The sequence below is a fragment of the Phascolarctos cinereus genome, unplaced genomic scaffold, assembly GCF_003287225.1.
Source record: "Phascolarctos cinereus isolate Bilbo 61053 unplaced genomic scaffold, phaCin_HiC Scaffold_1;HRSCAF=81, whole genome shotgun sequence".
Lineage (NCBI taxonomy): Eukaryota > Metazoa > Chordata > Mammalia > Diprotodontia > Phascolarctidae > Phascolarctos > Phascolarctos cinereus.
In genome coordinates, this window is record NW_027555514.1 from 182,864,664 (window position 1) to 182,887,096 (window position 22,433).

At 39.6% G+C, this 22,433-nt stretch overlaps 1 protein-coding gene across 2 annotated transcripts in view; it reads left to right on the forward strand.

Annotated features, from left to right (window-relative positions):
• Positions 1 to 12,225, forward strand: part of LOC110213777 (solute carrier family 2, facilitated glucose transporter member 3) — a 67,231-nt gene extending 55,006 nt beyond the window's left edge. Inside the window, exons 3-12 of one of the 2 annotated variants that reach the window (XM_078155406.1) lie at positions 5 to 157; positions 2,281 to 2,373; positions 2,918 to 3,078; positions 5,379 to 5,619; positions 6,036 to 6,198; positions 6,463 to 6,650; positions 8,254 to 8,357; positions 8,821 to 8,923; positions 9,013 to 9,216; positions 9,661 to 12,225. In XM_078155406.1, coding sequence (XP_078011532.1) covers positions 143 to 157; positions 2,281 to 2,373; positions 2,918 to 3,078; positions 5,379 to 5,619; positions 6,036 to 6,198; positions 6,463 to 6,650; positions 8,254 to 8,357; positions 8,821 to 8,923; positions 9,013 to 9,216; positions 9,661 to 9,894 — 1,506 coding nt within the window. In that variant the 5' untranslated portion in view covers positions 5 to 142 and the 3' untranslated portion in view covers positions 9,895 to 12,225. Of the gene's footprint in view, positions 1 to 4; positions 158 to 2,280; positions 2,374 to 2,917; positions 3,079 to 3,660; positions 3,800 to 5,378; positions 5,620 to 6,035; positions 6,199 to 6,462; positions 6,651 to 8,253; positions 8,358 to 8,820; positions 8,924 to 9,012; positions 9,217 to 9,660 lie in introns of those variants that run through there. The other variant, XM_078155408.1, reaches the window with a different exon arrangement.
• Positions 12,226 to 22,433: the final 10,208 nt, after the last annotated feature.

The window sequence follows — 22,433 nt, forward strand, 5'->3', positions numbered from 1 at the left end:
CCAGTAAAGGACTGAACTTTACCCTCTGTGGCCGAAGACAGCCTGCGTGTGCCTGGGAGACCGCCTCTTCGGGAGGGGAGGCTTCTGGCTCCGGCTCCTTCGGCTTCATTACCAGGGATTTGTAAAGAATTCGGCTGGAGCCATGTCATCAATCAAGGTAAGGATCGTTATATTCCGCTATTCCTGTGTATGTTTTCCTCTTCCATGAGGATGAGGTCAAGTGTGTTGGGAAGGAGAAGGCTGGGGCGGCGGGGGCGGAGGGGAGGAAGGAAAAATGATGCTTGCAAGCATATGATGCCCCTGACTCGTGCTGTACCATCTTAAGGGCCTTAAAAGAAATCCCTCCCCCCTCCTGCCCTGGTATGTCTCCATGCTTCTCTCGGGATGGGAGCTTGGAGGGATTTCTGCCCCTCCGACCTGTTATATCGCAGGGAGCTGACTGCAATGTACTGCCCTTTCTTCGCTGGCTTTCTTTATTGGAAGACCCGAGACCGGGCCAGGCAAGGATGATGCGTAGGCAGGGAATGTGCAGAGGGGGTTCGGGGATGGATGGAGGAAAGGCGGCTCATATGTTTTGGGTTAGGTTTTGCTAACCTATCCTAGAGTGTGTGCCCGGATGACAGGCAGTCTGAATGTCATGCTTAGCCTGTAGGCTCTTGGAAGCTGTGTTTCTTGATGGGAATAGCCTCCTGTGATCATAGCTCCCTGGAACTCCTGGAAGACTCCCTTGGAAAAACAAATTTCCAGCTGCCCCCTACAATGCAGAAGAAGCTGAGAAATTGTAAACACCTTAAGAGTTTAAACGTGTTGAGAGCGTGTGATGGCTGGAGAGGATTGGGGGCTGCGGAGAGGGATAGTATTATTGGTCGATAGTTAAGTAAGGAAGGAGCGTATGAAATGAGAGGAGAAGAAAACATAGCTTGAACGGAAAGTAGTATCCTGCCCCAGGATCACTCCCTCTTTTGGGGATTAGTGGGTGGGGTGTCCCTACCAAGGTCACCCCTCCCAGTTCTGGCCCCTAAGCTACTTCTGCTGAAAGTGGAGGGAGCTGGAGATAAGGACCCTTGAGGCAAAGGGCGGGGAGAGGTATGGTGGTAGTTCCTGGGAGAGGAAAAGGGATTGGTTATATCAGGGTGGAGACTGTAGGGGCAATAATATGTGGGCTTTCCCCAGGCTAGGCTCGTCCAGTTTACTGGGTTGGGAGCCGGGTGGGTCCTCTTTTCACTGAGAGGAAAGCAGGACTCTTTAACGATGGGGGAAGGGCGAAATTTCAGATGGAAGACAAGGAGACATCGTAAGGGAAGTCATTCTGCAAGATGTCTCATCTTAGGGACAGCTAGAGCTAGGATGGCTCTAGGGAATTTTAAAATGATGAGCCCAGAGGAATTAGAGAGCTGTGCTTCCCCAGCATCCTCAGTTCTTGCTATTTCTGGTCATGTCCCTTTGTCTTTAACCAAGATCAGATTCCCAAATGGTTAAAAGTTTGCTTAGCCTGGCTGTTAATACCATTCCTTGACTGAGGGAGTATCTGCCCATCTCAAACTTCCTATGGTTCCCCCTTTCCAAAAAAAGAAACAACTTTTTTTGGAAACGAGTTTACTAGTTCTCCCATTACTTTTCCCCAGTGATATACTGTGCATCCCAATTCAGATTTTCCGGTGTAACTTCGAGCCTGAACGTAGTAGGTTCTTAACAATGGCTGATGATTGAACTTGCCCTTTACTGTCTCCACTTTACCCATTTGCCATGTACTCTTAGAGTACTCTTATCCAAGTTGTTTTCTATAACTGGTACCATCTTGAATGTGTGGTGCTTAATCAGCCAATCAATAAGCTTGTATTTTGCTAAGCGCTGGGGATACAGCTTGTGTATATGGAGGGGCATACAAGATAAATATAGAGACATATAAGGTCGTCTTAGAAAAGAAAGCACTTAGCAGCTTCGGAGATCCGAGAAAGGCTTCCTGCAGTAGATAGTATTTGAGCTGAATCTCAAGGAAGCCAGGGAGTCTTGGGAATGAAGAGAGTGGTACACTGAGGGCATGAGCCAATTCAAAGGCTAAGAGATGGGGTCAATGGAGGTCATGTGTGAAGAACAGCCAGTGTGGCTAGACCTTCAAGTACTTAGAGAATGTGTAAGTAGACTGGAAGGATAGGAAGGGCCCAGGTGGTGGAGAACTTTAATACAGCTTTATAGGCCTTCCTCTCTTCATCCTGACTCAGAGAAGGAAACTAATCAGGGGAGTGTTGTAAAAGATTTTTGTTTTTTTCCCCTGCCCAGGTCACCTGCTCCCTTCTCTTTGCTCTTGGTGTAGCTGCTATAGGCTCTTTTCAGTTTGGCTACAACACTGGCGTCATTAATGCTCCTGAGCAGGTAATAACTCAGGCGTCTAGTAAATAGAATTAGTGAAGTCAGTCCCCATTCCCTCCTTCCTAACTTTAAGGTGGCCAAGAGCTCAGAATTGGGTGGGGGAGAGGGGTGGGGGGGGAGGGGAAGACACAAGACCTCAGATTCACAGTGAGGAAGGAGGAAGAACAATCTTAGTATTTCTTGCAGAGTCATTTGGACCATGGCAAAATTATTTATTTCTTTGCTTAACTTTAGACAGCAGCCATGTACTCTTACTCTGTGGTGAATCACCACCATGTCCTTTAGCCCATAAGGAAGTTTACAGTAGCTCTCCAGTGCTGCCATCTGCTGAAAGCCTGTATGTAGACTGAAAACTGGAGCACAGAGGAAACAAGCCTGAAAGTCCTAGTCCCAGCCTTACTTCCAGCTTTTTTTTTTAACCCTATGTCTTTGGGGAAAATTGCTTAGGTTTTGCTACCTATTAAAGCAAGAAAATTACAGATTTTACCCTACTCTCCTCCCTCACCTGCTATAGCAAAATGTAATCCAGCCTTGGTTTCTTTTACAGATCATTAAGGAATTTATCAATCACACTTTGCAAGATAGGACCGGTGAGCCGACCTCTGAGGTTCTACTCACCTCACTTTGGTCCTTGTCTGTGTCCATCTTCTCAGTGGGTGGAATGATTGGCTCTTTCTCTGTTGGACTCTTCGTCAACCGATTTGGCAGGTATTACTCCAAACCAGTGTAGAAAGAAGGGGTTGCTATATAAGATAAAAGGGCTAGCTGATGTTAGTTAGTTAATTGGTTAATCCAAAAACATGTGGATTTCTGAAAAGGAGCCAGCATTAGGCTTGACCACAATTAAGCCTCATTAACAATTCTAGAGAATAGTTAATGGTCATTGACATTTATTAACTCATTTCAGCTTTCCAACAACCCTTTGAAATAAATACTGATATTAGTTTAAGCCTTTTCTCAGACGAGGAAATTGAGGATCAACCCACATGATTTACCTGAAAGCCACACAGCTAGTTAAGTTTTTGAGGCAAGATTATCTCTTGGTTCCAAGTCTGTAACTGCACTGTAAAGACATAGTTTTCATCCTGGTATATTTGGAACTGCTTGGAATATTTTATATTTGCCTTCATATCCTGAGTCAGGCTTATTTCAGTGTTATGTACCATATAGAGCAATTATGGTGTTTTTGGTGAGAATCTGGTTTCTATAATAGTTAACATTTATAGAGTACTTGCTGTATGCCAGGCACTGCTAAATGCTTTACAATTATATTATCCCCATTTTACAGATGAGGAACTTGAGGCAGAGGTTAAGTGACTTGCCCAGGGTTACACAGCTAGTAAGTGTCTGAGGCTGGATTTGAACTAAGATTTTCCAAACTCCAGGACCAGTGATCACTGTGCCACCTAGTTGCCTGTCATTTCTCAGTGTGAGTAGGTGGCTTACTCCTTAAGACCTACTTCCCTCCATTTTTTTGTTGGGCCTTCCTGTGGTCTTTAAGAACATGTGTTTCCCTCTCTACAGGTCGCTCTTAAGACAGCCTTATAACAGAATTGGGGTGGGCAGGGAACAGTCCGACAAAACTTTAAAAAAGGTCTGACATTAAATGCAATGCTCCACACTTAGTGTTGCCTTCTTTCTCATCTCTCATTAGGGGCTGAGCTTGGTCGTTACAGCTTCATAGCATTGCTTTTATTATGTACTTTCTTTTGATGTGGCAGTCATTATCTTTCCTTAGCACTATTTTCCCATACTTTTGGAGTAATTGTATTCCTTGTTCTTATAGAACATTAATTAATAATTCAATTACATTCTCATACTTGTTTGTCTTTATTATTACAAAAAAGTACTTCTATAATTATTTTGGTGTATAAGGAAGCCTTTTTTTTTTTGTCATTGTTGACCTTGGGGCATACACCAAGTGGTGCCATCTCTAGATTAAAGGAAATAGATATTTTGGTCCCCTTAGTTTAGTATAATTCCAAATTGCTTTCCAGAATGGTGGGACCAATTAATTCACAGCTCTGTTAACAGTGCTTTAGTATATCTGTTTTTCCTCAACCCTGCCAACACTGATTAGTCCCATCATTTGTCATTGTAGCTAATTTCTCAGGTGAGAGGTAAAACCTCGAGAGTTAATTTGGTTTCGTCTTATTGGGATTGGAGCATTCTTTCACTCAGTGTGGTTGTTAGTAGTTTGGGATTCTTTTCATACCTTTTAACCACTAATCTATTGGGAAATGGCTTTTGATCTTATATATTTCTTTTAGTTGTGCATGTACCTCATCGATTCCTTTACATTATTTCCATAACCTGTTCCTTACCACATTCTTAAAGGAAATACTTACTTTCAACCAGCTTTAGAGGGGAGAAAGTATAGATGAAATGGTTGTCCTTTTGGTCTTTTGTAGGCATATAATTACCATGATCCCCATTTTACAAAGGAAGAAACTGGGCTTAATGAGGGAATATGACTTGTCTTGTGGCCAAATGTATAAGAATTAGGGGCCCCATCTAAGTCTTATTTTCACTATCTCTCAGAGCAGAGCCATTTGGCAATATGTTTTCTTTGCTTTTGCCCAATAGGGCTTATGATCTAAGATTAGGCAGAAGATGGAAAATGTTATCAGTTGCCATCTGAGGCTTGGCTAATACTATGTCTTACCAAACAAACTACTTCAGTAGAGGAACTGAAGGAGCCAATTTACAGACTGGAAGGGGAATTCTTTTTGAACAATCCATAATCTGTCTATTGATTGCCCAGTCTTTGGCCTAGTCATACGTATGGGAAAGACTCTTAATGGAGAGAAGAGGTTAAAGAGAATGAGATAAAAAAGGAACAAAAAGTGAGAGGAAGGAATGAGGACCAAAGAATAAAAAAAACACAGGAAATATATGGAGGAAATAAACTAAGGAAACTCAGAGGAAGACAGTAGGGATAGGAGAGAAAGCAAAACAAAGGACTAGACAAACCATACTTACTTACAGTTATCTCCTTCCTTCTATAGACGCAACTCCATGCTCATTGTCAATTCCCTAGCACTTGTTGGAGGTGCCTTCTTGGGCTTCTCAAAGTCTGCAGGATCAGTGGAGATGCTGATCCTGGGCCGTTTGATCATTGGCCTCTTCTGTGGACTTAGCACTGGCCTTGTACCCATATATATTGGAGAGGTCTCCCCAACTCACCTTCGTGGAGCCTTTGGTACCCTGCACCAGCTGGGTGTTGTTGTGGGGATCCTTGTTGCACAGGTATTCCTTATGTTCTCATTTTAACTGGGTGGAAGTGGGTGAGGGAAGGTACAAGGGACCTTATTTTTACCTTTTCAGTTTTGTTCCTCAAATAGATTCATGTACACTAAGAATCACTGGCTTGTTTCATTATTGATACTGACAAGGCCTGATGAGTTATTAGTTTATTATTAGATCCAGGAAGGTAAAGCTTTTTTTGTGTGTGATTTAAGATCTTGGGCTAACATGGCTAATGAAGGTAGGGTAGAGAAGATTTAAAAAAATAGATTGTACCTTTCACTGTAGGAAAAGGATTTTTAAATAACTAAACTGTAACTATTCAATTTCACCAGAACACATTGAGAGCTTGTCTTTGAATGTGCACTTTAAGAGGTTCCTTGGACTATGTAACTTAGTTCATGTTTTTGGATCCTTAGATATTTGGGCTAAATTACATCATGGGAACTGAGACTCTCTGGCCATTGTTATTAGGCTTTACCATCATCCCTACTGTTCTGCAAAGTATAGCCCTCCCATTGTGCCCTGAAAGCCCCAGATTCCTACTTATCAATAAGATGGAAGAGGAGCAGGCCCGAAAGAGTAAGTACTAAGTAACATCTTTGAGGTAATAACACCGGGAACCTGCATGTATGACCTGAGACTGTTTACTTCCTACCCTCCCTCGAGAGTAGTTTCTTTAAATTACAAGTTTTGGGAGGATCCCAACTTAGTGACACCCCTAAAACATGACAAGATGGAATTGGGCCAAAAAGCTTGATCTTGATTTGCCTGGTCTCTTCCCAGTCCACCCTTTAGGAAAAATGAATTTGGATAAGCTAATTTATTCCCTTTTCCTATTTCCAGTTCTTGAGAAATTATGGGGCACCCAAGACGTAGGCCAGGATATCGAGGAAATGAAGAGTGAGAGTGCTAAAATGGCACAAGAAAAGAAACCAACTGTGCCAGACCTCTTTAGGACACCAAATTATAGACAACCTATTATCATTGCCATCATGCTCCAGTTTTCTCAACAGCTCTCTGGAATTAATGCTGTGAGTACCTAAATCCATCAATTACTTGTATTAATGTCATGGTTTTTCTGGTTCATTCTTTCTCTTTATTAATGTTAATGACAATAATTGATAGTAGTGACTGACTGTAGGTTAGTCCTGTATCCTCAGTTTACAGATGAGGAAACTTGGTCTCAGAGGATAATTGACTCACTCCCTGGCTCTAGGTTTATCATGTGTCCACTGTGGCTCTCTGCCTCTTTATTCTTCTTGTTCTGTCTGGCCATTTCCTTCCTAACCCTCTGGAATGCTTTTCCAGTACAAAAAATAGGTTCACAGAGTAGGCTGTGTCCTTCCTAGTGAAAGAAGGACCCTTCCTGTGGTAGGCCTCAATGAGAGGTAGCTTTTATCAGTTGTTTTTATAAGCATTAATTACACTTTAAGTTGAGTACCCTATGCTATGTAGGGCAGGGAAAAAAGAAAAGCTACGGGGGACTTAAAAAAAAATACAAGTCAAGTTTTGAGGACCAGAGGGGAAATCCAACCAGGGTACTTAAGTGATAATGACATTGTAATTATTTTTAAAACTTTTTGTTTTATTGCCTTAAATTTTTACACAAGTCATTTCCTCTTAGCAAGTCACTTCCTCTTAACTCATCTCCTGCCTTCCCTTTTAACAAAGAAAAGAATTAAACAAAAACCACACTGCAACTGAGGCATTCCCTTGTGTTTCTGTTGAGTTGAGGCATGTGTGTTTCATTATCAATTCTCCTGGATTAGGACTGAGATTATGCTTTACAATTCAAGAGCACTGCTTTTCAATGCTGTTATTTACATTATTGTTGTCATTGTCTAGATTCAATAAGTTCTTTCTTTCTGTCACTTCCATATGAAGTTCAAGCTATCAAAGCTTATACAATATTATATAATAACTTTGACAACAGAAAGACACTGAGTCAGAGACTAAATAAGTGTATTTGCTAATTGGTTCTTTAGATGCTTAAGTTAGGATAACAGTACAGTATTCCTTAAGTCTTTCACTGAAGTGCTGATGGATATTTGAGTCATTTTTAATAAGGATCATAACTTCAATTGGTCTATTACTTTACCATTTAGAAGACTGTCATTTAGTAGCAATACATCAACAAAGAAGAGTGCCTAAGAATTATGGAAGTGGGATCATTAACAAGCAGATACTTGATTGGTTATGGAAAACAATGATTGTTCCAAAGATGAATGGGATTAAGTTACTTTGGGTTCTAGTTCTGGTTATATTGTTAACTAATTTTTGTACCTAAGGATGGGCTAGTTATTCACTTAATAGTACCTTCCAATTTACTTGGCATTATTTTGAAGCTCAAATAAAAAGCAATTGTGAAAGCATTTTGTCTTAAGTGGGAAAACTATATAAATAAACCTATAGCCAGGTTGTTCAAAAAAATTATCTCAGAAGGGTGAAACCGAATTAAGGAAATAAGACTGACGTATATCAGTATGAACACCTAGGATAAGTCCTTTGGATGGAGGGAAGGTCGAGGACTCAGGGGGAAGGGGAATTGATTGTGAATTTATTGTTTAGAGCTCACTGAAGTTTCCAGAGCCTTCTTTCTAACATGGTCACCTCCTCTTTTTCCACCCCAATTAGGTATTCTATTATTCTACAGGAATCTTTACTGATGCTGGTGTTAAAGAGCCAGTATATGCTACTGTTGGTGCTGGTGCGGTTAATGTGGTATTTACTGTAGTTTCGGGGTGAGTTGGACATTTTGAATTTGGGGACAAGAAAAGAAAAGAAACTTCTGGGGTAGGTGTTGAGGTTGGATTATATTGATCTTGGGGTTTTGTGCCATAGTTAAAACAAGAACTGAAGCATCAATGCTTTTGGGAGAAGGGCATGGGAAATAAGTAAATTCTAGAGGTGAAGTGATTGAACAGAATAGAGGTAACAGAAAAGAGATTCCAATATTGGAAAAATGTAATGGAGAGAAGGGAAGGGAAATAAAGGGTGACAACAACAGGATATAGCTGAATACTTAGAACCCAGCTTTAGAGGTAAGGAAGATAAGAACACCAAGCAGGGAGTCAAGCATATTGTGTAGGGTGTATTGAATTGGGGAATGCCAACAACTCCTGACCATAGACTATATTGAGTAGAAAGCACTGTTTTTAAGGCAGAGAAGAAGCAAAGGTTTCATTTGTTGTTATTCTCCTAGCTCTTTCTGGTGGAGCGAGCAGGAAGGAGAACTCTCCATCTAACAGGACTGGGTGGGATGGCCGTGTGCACTGTTCTTATGGTTATTTCCATGTCTCTCAAGGTGAGTTCTTTGTGAGAGGGAAAAGGGACAACTTGGGCTGTCTTGCTTGTATTATTCTCATTCTTAGCTTCTTGCTGTTCCTCATTTAGTCTACTCATTTGTGGATGAGCTATATCTGTATCGTGGCTACCTTTGGCTATGTGGCCCTCTTTGAGATTGGACCAGGCCCCATTCCTTGGTTCATTGTGGCTGAGCTCTTCAGCCAAGGCCCCCGCCCAGCTGCTATGGCTGTGGCTGGCTGTTGCAACTGGACCTCTAACTTCCTTGTGGGGATGCTCTTCCCACATGCTGCGGTAAGTGAGCTCTATCCTTATCAAATCTTGCTTGAAACTAGTGTTAGCTCAATTAGGATTAGATGAACAAGTTATGGGTATCTTGAGAAAGAATACAATACTGCCTCAGGTACTCACTTTACTAGCTGGGTGGCCCAAGCACTTCTTGGTGTACCTCAGAGATCACTCTGTTTATTCACATTATAAAAATAAAACCCAAATTACTCCCATCCCTAAATCTCAAAAGACATTTGAAGATAGGATTCATAAGGGACTGGGAATTGGTACAAAGGTAGATTTAGAGGGCTTAGGATTTTAGTCCCAAATCTTGGAAGGGTTCCCATCCAGTCTGTATTTTCCACAAAAAAGAAAAAAGTCATGACTATCATTATTACCATAGAGGGGGAGGCCTGGTTCTTGGTCTGAGAATAAACTTTGACTGATTTTGTTTTTTCCCTTCTTTAGAAATATTTGGGATCCTACGTCTTTATTGTCTTTACCTTCTTCCTCATCTTATTCTTTCTGTTCACCTTCTTCAAAGTCCCGGAGACGAAGGGCAGAACTTTTGAGAATATTACCCAGGTCTTTGAGACCAAAAGTCAGGGTGCCATCAGCCCAACCTTAATGGCAGAGAAAGGCCCCATTGTGGATATGAACAGTATTGATCCAGCCAAGGAATCCTCAACCTCCGCTCTCTAAAATCCCACCTTCCACACTTCTTCCAGTCTCCCAACATGGAAAAGCAACATCTCCCTGAGGTGGAAGGGCCCTCATCAGGATATCTATAGCCTAGGACTGTTTCTGATTGCTGCTACTGTTTCTTTTTCACCTTACTCCATGAGCACTGAGATGAACCTAGTATTGGAGTCAACTTAGCTTCATCAGCTTTTAAGCATTCAATATCTTGGTCACTGTCTGTACTCTGCTAAACAGAAATCAGGTGAACTTGCCCTCGGTTCTGGAGGGATCTGCTCCTTGGCACTTGTGCCAGCCTTTGCCACCTCTTCATTTCCTTGGGTTCTAATGATGATTCATTGAGGTTCCTGGGAATCGGAAGAGTGGGTGTAATCTCATCCCAATAACTATAAGAGTTGTTTCAGTAGTATGTAGGAGTTAGGTGTAGGAGAAAGGTTGGGGACCAAATAGGAGAGTATCTTCCTCACTTTTTTTTTAAAAAACAACTCTGCAGAGTGCATTAACTTGAGTTTTTATTTATTTTATCTGCCGGTTTTATTTCATAATTTTTTTTTTTAGTGTAAAAAAAAGGATTGTATAAAATAATAAACTGTTGAGGGCAGAGAGAAGAGAAAAGGGGTATAAATTTAAACAAAGGACTGGAGGAGGAGTAGAAATTATTTTGGAGGAGTTGACGCAATAAGGATCGAAGAAATACAGGGAGAGTTGGAGTAGCGCATTAAAGGGCATGTGAAATGGTACCGGGGGTTTTCATATGACCTTTAGCAATTTCTGTACTCCATGAAAATGATAATAAACTTGAAATAAGTCAGGTAGTATTTGTGTTGCCTGCAAAAGCTACTGGTTTCCTTTGGGATTTTTTTCCTTATTTTTCTTTTTGGTTAAACTATATAATATTACTTGGAAACTGTAATATTGTTGACATCATAGGCAGTGAAGTTGAATGCGGTTGGTGGGTTCTACCTCTGGAGGAAGATGGATTTTCTCACTGAAAACTCCCCCTCCCACCAGATGGAACTCCTTTCACTTTATAGCTTTTATTTTTTTTCCTTCCCTTTTGATGGGAAAATAGTGTTGTGGGTTGTTTCTTAATACAGAAAGGCAAACTTTTCCTTGTTTTTGTTCTTTGGGATTTTCTTAGGCTTTGGGTTTCTTTGGTTTTCCCCACCCTTAAATCCCAACAGGCATTTGAGGACAAGATTTAAGGGGTATTATTCACAGAGGCCTAGAAATTGGTATGGAGGTAGAATATGGGGCTAAGGGTTTGAGTTCTAGGGTTTTGTTTTGGTTTTTGCCTGTACTTCCTCATTTGAAGTGAAGAAATGGTCATGGCTTTCTTGTAAATATGTGTTTGCATCACTCCACTACAGAAGATTTGGATGAGGTAATAGAAGGCTTACTCAGAGTTCACATTTAATTTAGATAGTAACAACATATGTTTAATGTCATTTTTTTCTCCAGGGGCAAATGTGTTCATGAACATATTATTGCTGTTATGATTTATGTATTACTACTCATTCCTTCTGGATGGGATAATTCTGGTAGTTTAAACAACTACTGCCTTGGCTGGATGTGATTTAGTCACCCTCCCTTGAATCTTAAGTGCCCTGAGACAGACGGACAGACACAGACACACACACACACATGCACACCTTCCACCTTCCTCGATGCTGGCTAAATTGTATTCCAATGAATCACCAATTACAGTCCCTTGCTTAGGATGAAGTAGCCTTTAGTGAGTTTTACCAGTTTAGATAAAATGGAAGGGAAAGATGCTCTGAGTATTTAAGAGGTTCAGGACCGAGAGAAGGCTTGACCTATGTTGGCAAAATGGGTATGGAAGGGCAATAAGCTTAATAATTACCTGAATTGTAAAAGGAAGGGAGGATAACAAGATATTACTGCTGATGAAGTGATGAAAGTAGATCTTTAAATCTACGGGCTTTCTTCTTCCAGAAACTTTGAGGGTTTGCCTTTGGTGCTTACCTCCTCCTGACCCACTTTGCCTGTGGACAATATTTAGTTCTCAATTCTCACTTTACTCTGGTCATTGGCAGGGAGGATAGATATATATGTATATACGTATATGTGTACATATATGTGTATATATGCAGTAGTTGACTAAAGAAAACTCATTTGCTCTCTGGTTCTACCCTGTTGCTTCCTAGATCCCCAGGTAGAACTAGGGTCTGGGATTGGCAGTAGTAGAGCTTAACTGTTTCTCCCTCCTTTTTCTCCATAGCCACATTGTAAATATTTCCAAATGTGTTTTCTATGCTTATTACTGTTACTGTGGTTCTGTTTTTAAATAAAAGTTTTATTGTAAATATGGTATCATGATCTCTCTGCGTATTATTTGAAGGTTTGTGTGCCCTTTCTTTTGTGGGTTAAACCCACAAACCCACAACCCAGAAGCCTAACATGAGTATAAATATAGGTATAATTCGTACTGATACCTTGTATTTTGCATCACCATGATTAGGAAGAAACAGAGAAAAAAGCTTAAGGCCTGAACAATACTTTTTTTTTGTATTTATTTGTTTGTTTGCTTTTTGCTGAGGCAGTAGGGGTTAAGTGATTTGCCCAGGGTCACCCAGCTGTCAAGGGTCTGAGGTCGGATTTGAACTCAGGTCCTCCTGACTCCAAGGGTAGAGCTCTATCCACTGTACCATCTAGCTGCCCCCTCAATATCTTAGACAAATATTCAGTTCAATATCTTTGGCACAGTTAGTTCTTCATGGTGTAAGTGCAGAGAATTGAACTTGGGGTCAGGAGTGCAGATTTGGAATTCTGACTTAAGGCCTAGCTTTTGCACTTGGTAGTCATGTGATCAAGGGAAAGTCACTTGACCTCTTTATTTTTTTCTTACTTAGTTTATTTTTCCCCAGTTACCTGTAAAAATATATTTTTTTAAACATTCATTCTTAAAACTTTGTTCCAAATTCTCTCCCTCTCCATTTCCCCTTCATTAGGAAAGCAAGCAATTCAATATAGATTATACGTGTATAGTCATGCAAAACATTTCCATAATAGTCACGTTCCTGACTTCTTTAAAACTTTTCTTATCTTTAAAATGGTCCGATGATATTTGTAATAGTGTCCTTCATAGGAATGTGAAGAAGATACTTTTAAAATTGCAAATATGGGCTAATGGGTGGAAATCAGGAGGCTTAACTCTGAATCATAGTTTAAAACATAAGAATGACATCTTCCTGGCCGAGGACCAAGTCTGCTAAGAATGTAATTGCAAATACAGTCAAAAGGGCCTTTAAACTGAAAGGGAAGGAGAGAGAAAACTGCTTTCTTATCTGACACTGGTAACCTGCTGTTCTCAAGGGGCTGGGGCAGTACGGCTCTTCTCTCCACTGAAGAGACCCCACTGCTCTGGACCCACACATGTATGGCAGACCAAGCTGAGTCCTTGGGAAGCCTGGCCGCTAATGAAAGGTGTTAAACTCCAGTTTCTCATATTTGTCTCCACACTGGTATTCCTTGGAAACTTAAATATCAGGTTTGACTCGTTCTAGGGTCTACACAAAAGAGGAGTGGAAAAGTACTTAGGGGACGGTTATTTCCAAGACATAATAGAGTAAACCTTTTTTAAGCACCTACTATGTGTCGGGCACTTTGTTAAATGGTGGGGATACAAATGAAAAGGAAAGACAGTCCCTGCCCTCAAAGAGCTTCCAATCTTCTTGAGGAGGAAGACAACCCAAAAGGAATGCCAGAGGGTACCCAGTGATAGTGGGCCAAGCAGAGCAACTGGTAATAACCTGAGAGGAGCTCTCTAAAGGGAAGCGATGGGAGGAGTTTTTTGCTGTGCCCTTAGTCCTCCCCTGTAGAGGCAGAAGCAACTGAGTTACTGATTAGGTATGAGTAGTAAACAAGCAATTTTCAAGATGATTTTATCCTTGGTAGGGCTTGACAGATGATCGTGAAGTCAAAACCAAACAATAACTGGTAGAGTTTAAATGTCAAATACAAATTCCCACATTGACAAAGACTTAAAACATGATTCAGAAACTTGGAACTATTATATCCTCTTAGAAATGAAGACAAACCTCATCAGAACATAAAGCAGTTTGCAGGACTGCCAAATAAGAAATTCACAGTTAATCACATCTAGACTTTCCCCAACATGGTTTAGATATATTGCAGGTACACATAAGAAATTGGAGTTTTTGGAGAGTTTTGCAGAAGCCACAGACAACAGTGAAGCATAGGTCTCCAAAATGATACTACCCCCAGGGGAGGGAGGGGGCACTGGAACGATGGGGGGGGGAGGTTCCTGGTGGTAGTAGCTTCAGGTACAATTGGGAAGGCATTGAATAAAAATAAGGGTTAACCCCCAGCAGGGTGCTGAGTAATTTTTTTTAAAAAGGGGTGGTAGGTCTAATAAGTTCCAGAATCTCTAAGTCATGAAGGCCACCAAATGACACAGAAAAAATTTAGAAACTCAGAAATGCATAAAATATATGTATAGCATAATATCAACATTTTATGTTTTAATACCAGAAGAATTCAGACTTCTCTGCTAACGAAGGGAGGCCCAAAAATTTTTACTCAGATTTTCTAGATCCAAGGGGCACCGTGACTTAACCTAGGTGTGGAAAGGATTATTATATTTTGTCTGGACTCTTAACTGCTCCCTGGCATGAAATAGATGTCTTCTAGAAAACTAGGCTCATTCTTTGGTGGGTGGTCATCTTCCTCAAGAATGCTGAAGTAGTTTCCAGGAACTATTTCCAAAGCGAAGCTGGGACCTACTGATTGAGTTCAAATATACTTCCTTGTGTTAGAATCTCTAGAGTCCCTTGTTCACTACATATATACCTTGTGCCTTTGTATATAAGTATCTGAAGCCATGTGTCATTTCTCTTTCAATTATCACCTCTTTGATTTTGTTATTATAGTTATCTCTTTCACATCTTGAGGAGTTAGGGGTGTGGTGCCCTTGGGATCTGGAAAGTCCAAGGGCAGCTAGGTGGCAGCTAGGTGGCACAATGGATAGAGCACTGGCCCTGGATTCAGAAGGACCTGAGTTCAAATCCAGCCTCAGACACATAACACTTAGTACCTCTGTGACCCTGGGCAAGTCGCTTAACCCTGATCGCCTCACCAAAAAGCAAAAAAAAAAAAAAAGAGAAAGAGATCTGGAAAGTCCATTTAAAACTTTTTGGCCTTCCCTTCATACTAGAGAAGTCTGTATTTATTAAAAGATGAAATATGTTGATATTATACTATTGTATATTTTATGCATTTCTGAGTTTCTAAACTTTTTCTTTATTGTCTGCTGGCATTTGTTGCCTGCAGCTTCCTCAAAACTCAAAAAACTGCCATTTAATTTCTTATGCGAACTGGCAATATATTGAAACCAAGATGGGTAAAGCTGAGGTGTGGAAAGGAAAACTGTATGTGGAAATGCTGTTGATTTTTTGGATTTTTGCTGAAGCTATTAATATCCTTATTAGGAATAATTTTAAGATAAAAATTTCTTTTTTTTAACGGCCCTATGGATTTTTTTATTAATTTATTTTGATTTATCAACAATCACTTCCATAAGCTTTTGAGCCTTAAATTTTTGTCCCCTTCCCTCCCCAAGATGGCACGCAATCTGAAATAGGTTATACATATACATTCCTATTAAACATATTTTCACATTAGTGATGTTGTAAGGAAGAGTTAAAATCAATAGGAGGAACCACAAGGAAGAAAACAAAACAAAACAGAAGAAAAAAAGTAGCAAATAATGTGCTTCGAGATGCATTCTTTCTTTGGATGTGGATAGCATTTTCCATCGTGAGACCTTTGGAGATGTTTTATATCCTTGCATTGCTGAGAAGGACTCAGTCTGTCAATGTTAGTCACTGCGTAACGTGGCTGTTACTGTATACAATGTTCTCCTGGTTCTGCTCACTTCACTCAATATCAGTCCATGCAAATTAAGATAATAATTTCGAGGAAATCATTATGTCATCATAAACTAAAGATAGTTTTATCTCTTCTTTAGCTGTCTTTATGCCTTTGGCTTATGGCTATTACTAGCATTTCCAGAATTTTATTATTTAGTAACACCTTTTTACTGGGAACTTTCCTAATTTCTCTCAAAAATATTCAACAAGTCACTTCTCTCTGGGGCTCAGTTTTTTTCTGTTCCTTTCCGTCCCCCCTCTGCCCCTTACTAGCTGCTTGATCTTAGGCAGGTCATTCTCTGACCTTTAGTTTCCACATCTGGGTGACCTCTAAAGTCCACTCCAGCTAGGATCTAATTATCCCTTACATTAATTGAATAGCTCCTCCAGAGAATATCATACCACTTTGCTGGTTATACCCAATACCTCTCCCCTAGGAGGAGAAAGGGAGAGGCAGAACGGGGTAAATTATCTCACAAAAAAAAAACCAGAAAAGAAAAAGCTCTTACAGTGGAGGGGAAATGGGAAGGTGAGAGGAATGAGTAAATCTTATTCTCATAGAATTTGGCTTAAGGAGGAATAACATACACACTCAGTTGGGTATGGAAATCTGTCTTACCCTACAGGAAAACAGGGGGAGAAGGGGGACAAGAGAGCAGGGGGATGATAGAGAGGAGGGCAGATTGGGAAAGGGGGTAATCAGAAGCAAGCACTTCTGAGGAGGGACAGGGTCAAAAGAAAGAATAGAATAAACAGGGTGGGGGGGCGGGATAAGATTAAGGGAAAATAGAGTTAGGTTTTCACAACATGACTACTATGGAAGTGTTTTGCATAACTGCACGGGTATAACCTATATTGAGTTGCTTTCCTTTTCGATGAGGGCAGGTGGGGAGGAAGGGAGAAAATTTGGAACCCAAAGTTTTAAAAATACATGTTTAAAAAAAATGTTTTCACATGCAACTGGGAAATAAGAAATACAGGAAATGGAGTACAGAAATCTATCCTGCCCTACAGGAAAGTAGAAGGGGAAGGGGATAAGAGAAGGGGGAAAGAAATAGAAGGGAGGGCAGACAAGGGGAAGGGATATTCAGAATGCATGCCATCGCGGGGTGGGGGGAGGGGTGAGATGAAAATTTGAAACTCAAAATCTTGTGGAAGTAAATGTTGAAAACTAAAAATAAATAAATTTTTAAAAATTAAAAAAAATTAAAAACCCAATACCTCTCCTCTTTTTCAGCTTCTTTTTATGGTTTGTCTTCCCCATTAGACTGCAAGGTCCTTGAGGTCAGGGACTGTATTTTTCATTTTTGTATTTGTATCCCCAGTGCTTAGCACAGTGCTTGGCAAATAGTACGTGCTTAATGTTTATTGACTATAGACCACAATCTCCTAGGGTTTCCCTTCCCCCATCCTCCACATGGGTTAGACTGGCACTTAATTGGCCAAGGAATGAGGCAAGGTTTGAGCTGTGCCTCCCTTGACACAACTCCCAGACATCCTTTGGCTTTACTGAGTGACTTTCTGGTCATCTAAAGATAAAAATAAAAAGGCCCACTCACATGGCATAAATACCCATCAAATCTGGTGGATTTCCCAAGATACCACATTCTTCACTGCTGACCATACATATTTCCCTGTGGAGATGACTGGGACCGTGTCAGCCAAGCTAAGTTCTATGATATCCTTGTCATGTTAGGGGTAAATATCTTTTTGTTAGTTGTTCAATCAATCAATTGTTAATTGTCTCATTTAATCCAAACATCCCATCTGAGCTAACAGACACCAATCCTGTCTCTAATATCTAGGAAAGGTAGTGAAAAAAAGCTTAATAGATTACATAGAAACCTCATGCCTATATATATTTTCCAATAACAGAAATACAGAATGTGGGAAACACTAAACATTAAGTCCACAAAAAAAAAATGAAATTGTTTCAAGAAACAACTAATTACCAATGTGGTAATTCATTTCTGAATCAACTGTTAAGACTGTCTTGTTTTGTCACAAAGTATATAAATGCAATTGGCACAGTGGATAGAACACCAGGCCAGGAGTCAGGGAAAACCCATCTTTTTGAGTTCAAATCCAGCCTCAGATGCTTACTAGCTATGTGACCCTGGGCATGTCATTTAACTCTGCTTGTTTCAATTTCCTCATCTATAAAATGAGCTGGAGAAGGAAATACGAACCTGCAGCATATTTTCTAAGAAACCACGGAATGGAATTACGAAGAGTCAGATATAACTAAACAACAAAAATATAAATGTAAGTTGTTTATTATTTTTATTCTCCTTTTTCCTCTTCCCAGCCTTATTTGTGACCTTTAGCTGTAAATAAACCTCCTTTTGTTAACTATTTGGCAGGCAGCTAGGTGGTACAGTGGGTACAATGGGTAGAGTGCTGGACCTTCAGTCAAGAAAATTCATCATCTTAAGTTCAAATCTGGCCTCAGACACTTTAAACTAGCTGCCATTTCAGTGTATATGAGTAGGCACATCTACAAAGGACTTTCCCCCTTAATCCATTTTTTTTTTTTGCAAGGCTGATTTACAGAGGAAAGTTTGAACCCTTGAGGCCAGCAAGATTGCTCCTTAAACACAACAAACTGCCTTTTCCAAGGCCAGATCAATAGCCCATGATCTAGATAACAGCCCTTCTTTCTTTGACACTCTTTACATTCTGGTTAATCAAGACTTGTGGGGAAATCTTACTTGGATGATAGAGGAATAGTCATTCAATTGACCTCTTTAATCCATAGGATACTTTGGTTTTTGTTATTTTTGTATTATCAGTGAAACTTTTCCTAACTCATACCCAAACTTTGAACAATGGTCATTTTCCTACAGCATTTGCCTTCTCCAGACTACCCTATTTCTGTTGGTGGTACCATTATCCTTCCAGCAACTCAGTCTGACAACCATGGAATCCTCCTTCAATTTTCCTTGTTCAACCCCCACGTCCAATTATTTGCTAAGTCTTACAAATCTTGCCTCTACAGCATTTCTCTCCTCCTATTCTCTCCACCAATATAGCTTATTCTAGGTCAGGCCCTCAGTCACCTCTTGGCCTGAATTATTACAACAGCTTTCTAATTGATCTCCCTAACTCTAATCTCTCCCCTTTCCAATGTATCCCCCAAATAATTACCTAATTATAATCCTAAACACAGATGTGATGCTGTTACCACCTAAAGGAAATTATTTTTCCTTATGTTAATTTATTAATTATATTAATAACCAATTATTAAATTAGGATTAAAGTTTTTTTCTCTTTAGCTCCCTATTCAGGGACCAGCCCCTGTAGATCAATCAGCTGGTCTTTGAAGGACAAGGTTGATAAGATTGCCCAATTCCTCCAGGGAACATCCTCCCACAACAAGGTCTTTGATCTTGGAACTGGACCCTGCCCAACTAAGAGATCTTACTTCTATTTAGAGTGTAAACAGAATCTAATCTAGGTAAATTCCAGCCCCAAAGCATTAAGCCCATGCCATTGCAACCTTCTTTTGGAGTTTAGGGTAAACCAGTTCACGTAGGAGAAAACCAACCAAAGTGGTCTAGGTAAAGATAGACTCCTTTGTCGAGACTGCTGGAGGTGACAGAATCTCATGATCAAGCATCAGCAGAAAGAGCTGAAGACTTTTAGCCTACCTCCTCATTAATATGCCCACCTCCTAATTAATTGTTCACCAATCATGGTTCATTTTCACCTGTCAGGAGCACCCCATTTTCTTTTTTTTTTTAGGCAACTGGAGTTAAGCAACTTGCCCAGGGTCACACAGCTAGTGACTGTCAAGTGTTTGGTCTGAGACCAGATTTGAACTCAGGTCCTCCTGACTTCAGGGCCTGTGCTATATCCACTGTGCCACCTAGCTGCCCTGGCACACCCTTTTCTAAAAATATTTAAGGCGTTCGGTGTCTTCATTAGGTGTCTTTGGATACTGAGAGAAACTACTGACCATCAATTTGATTATCAGCTAGCCTAGTTAATAAATTGATTATTAATTACCCAGAAACTGTCTAGTTTTTCATTCATCTCGCACCCTATTAAAAAATCCTTAATTGGTCCTAATGGCTATTAGGATAAAATACAAACTTCTCATGTTGGCCACAGTATGGCACCCTCCTCCCTTTCTAGTCTGATTTCATATTATTACCTCCTCATGTATTCTGTTATAGTCAAACTAATCCCATATGTGACACTCCATATGTCTCCCACTTTTGTACAAGTGGATCCTCATGTATGAAGTATAGTCACCTCAGACTCAGATGATCTGTAGCTTCCTTCAAAGTGTAGCTCAGGAGACTTTCTCCATCACTCTACCTACTTTACATGGCCTTACTCGTAAAATTATTTTGTATTCCTTTGCATAGAATTCATTTTTCAAGAGGACGATGCGGTGGTTAAATAGCTGATCTTAAAGTCAAGAATCCTTGGGTTCAAGTCTTGCCTTTGAAATATACCAATTTTATGATCCAGGGCAAGTCACTTAAACTTTCAGTACTCCTAGACAATTCTCTAAGGCTTCATGTTACAGAGAAGGTGATGATCTATACTGACAAAGAAAGTCACTCTCTGGGAGCTTCCTATAAGATGAAATCACAGGGCCAATGAAAAACAAAAAAATTTTACATTAATTTAGTTGTGTACATGTTGTATCAAACTCACCCCTTACCTCCCCTACCCTCAACAAAATGTATGTTCTTTAAGGGGAGGTATGATTTTCATTTTCTTCTTTGTATCCATAATGTCTAGTGGAGTATCTTGCACACAGTAGGTACTCAACCAATGTTTATTGAATTACATTTTTCAAAGAAAGAGTACTGTGATTCTGCATTTGAGTACAAGCTGCTCAGAAACATTCTATCCATGAAAATTATTCTAATCTAAACATTTCTTCTGCCTAGAGAAATGTCCAAACTGACAGTCCCCTCGTGCCCTCAGACATCTAATGCAAGTTATTTTTGTATATGTGAATAGTATTTTATTTTTTCAACGTTCATTTTTTATAAGATTTTGAGTTCCAAATTTTTCTTCCTCCCTCCCCTCCTTTTCCCCAAGACACAAGCAATCCAATATAGGTTATCCATGTGCAATCATGTTAAATATATTTAATATGTTCAAATATATTTAACATGTTGTGAAAGAAGAAACAGAACAAAAGGAAACACACACACACACACACACACACACACACACAAAAAGCAAAGAAAGTGAAAATAGTATGCTTCAAACTGCAATCAGACTCCATTAGTTCTTTCTCTGGATGTGGATAGCATTTTCCATCATGGGTCTTTTGGAATTGTCTTGGATCATTATATTGCTGAGAAGAGCTAAGTCTATCAAAGTTGGTCATCTCACAATGTTGCTGTTACAATGTTTGTGTACAGTGTTCTCCTGGTTCTGCTTACTTCACTTAGTATCAGTTCACATAAGTCTTTCCAGGTTTTTCTTAAATCTGCCTGCTCACCATTTCTTATAGCAAAATAGTATTCCATTACATTCACATACCACAACTGTTTATTGATTTCCCAATTGATTGGCCCCCCTCAATTTTCAATTCTTTCCCACTACAAAAAGAACTGCTATAAATATATTTGTAACATCTGGGTCCTTTTCCCTTTTTTAATGATCTCTTTGGGACACAAACCTAGTAATACTATTGCTAGATCAAGGGGTATGGCAGTTTGATTGCCTTTTGGGCATAGTTCCAAACGGCTCTCCAGAATGGTTGGATCAGTTCACAACTCTACTAACAAGGTATTAGTTTTCCAATTTCCCCCATCATCTCCAACATTTATCATTTTTCCTTTTCTGTCATATTAGACAATCTGATAGGTATGATGTAGCATCTCAGAATTGGTTTAATTTGCATTTCTCTAATCAATAGTGACTTAGAGCATTTTTTCATATGATTATAAATAGCTTTGATTTCTTCATCTGAAAACTGCTTGTTCATATCCTTTGACCATTTATCAATTGGGGGATGATTCTTACAAATTTGACTCAGTTCTCCATATATTTGAGAAATGAGGCCTATATCAAAGACACTTGCTATAAAAATTGTTTCCTAGCTTTCCGCCTTCTTTCTAATCTTGGTTACATTGGCTTTGTTTGTGCAAAAACTTTTTAACGTAATGTAATCAAAATTTTCCATTCTGTATTTCATAATGTTCTCTCTCTCTTGTTTGGTCAGAAATTCTTCTCTCCATAGATCTGACAGGTAAACTACTCCTTGCTCTCCTAATTTGCTTATGGTATCACCTTTTATGTCTAAATCATATACCCATTTTGACCTTGTCTTGGTTACAAATTATTTTTAAAATGTTTTTATTGATGTCTTGTTTTTTGTATCATCATATTTATCCCCCAAATACCTCCTCCTCCCAGGGAGTCATTTTATATATAAAAAAAGTATTTCTTTAAAGACCAAAAAAAAAAAAGACAAAAAGAAGAGAAAAAAAATCAATACAACTGATCAGTTCATTGAAAAAGTCAGAAAACATGTGCAATGATGTAATACTTATGGACTTCCCACCTCCAAGGTAAAATGGAGTTTCCTCTTGTCTCTCTTCATTGGGGTCATGTTTGATCCTTGTAATTCTTCAGAATTTACTTTGAATTTTTTTT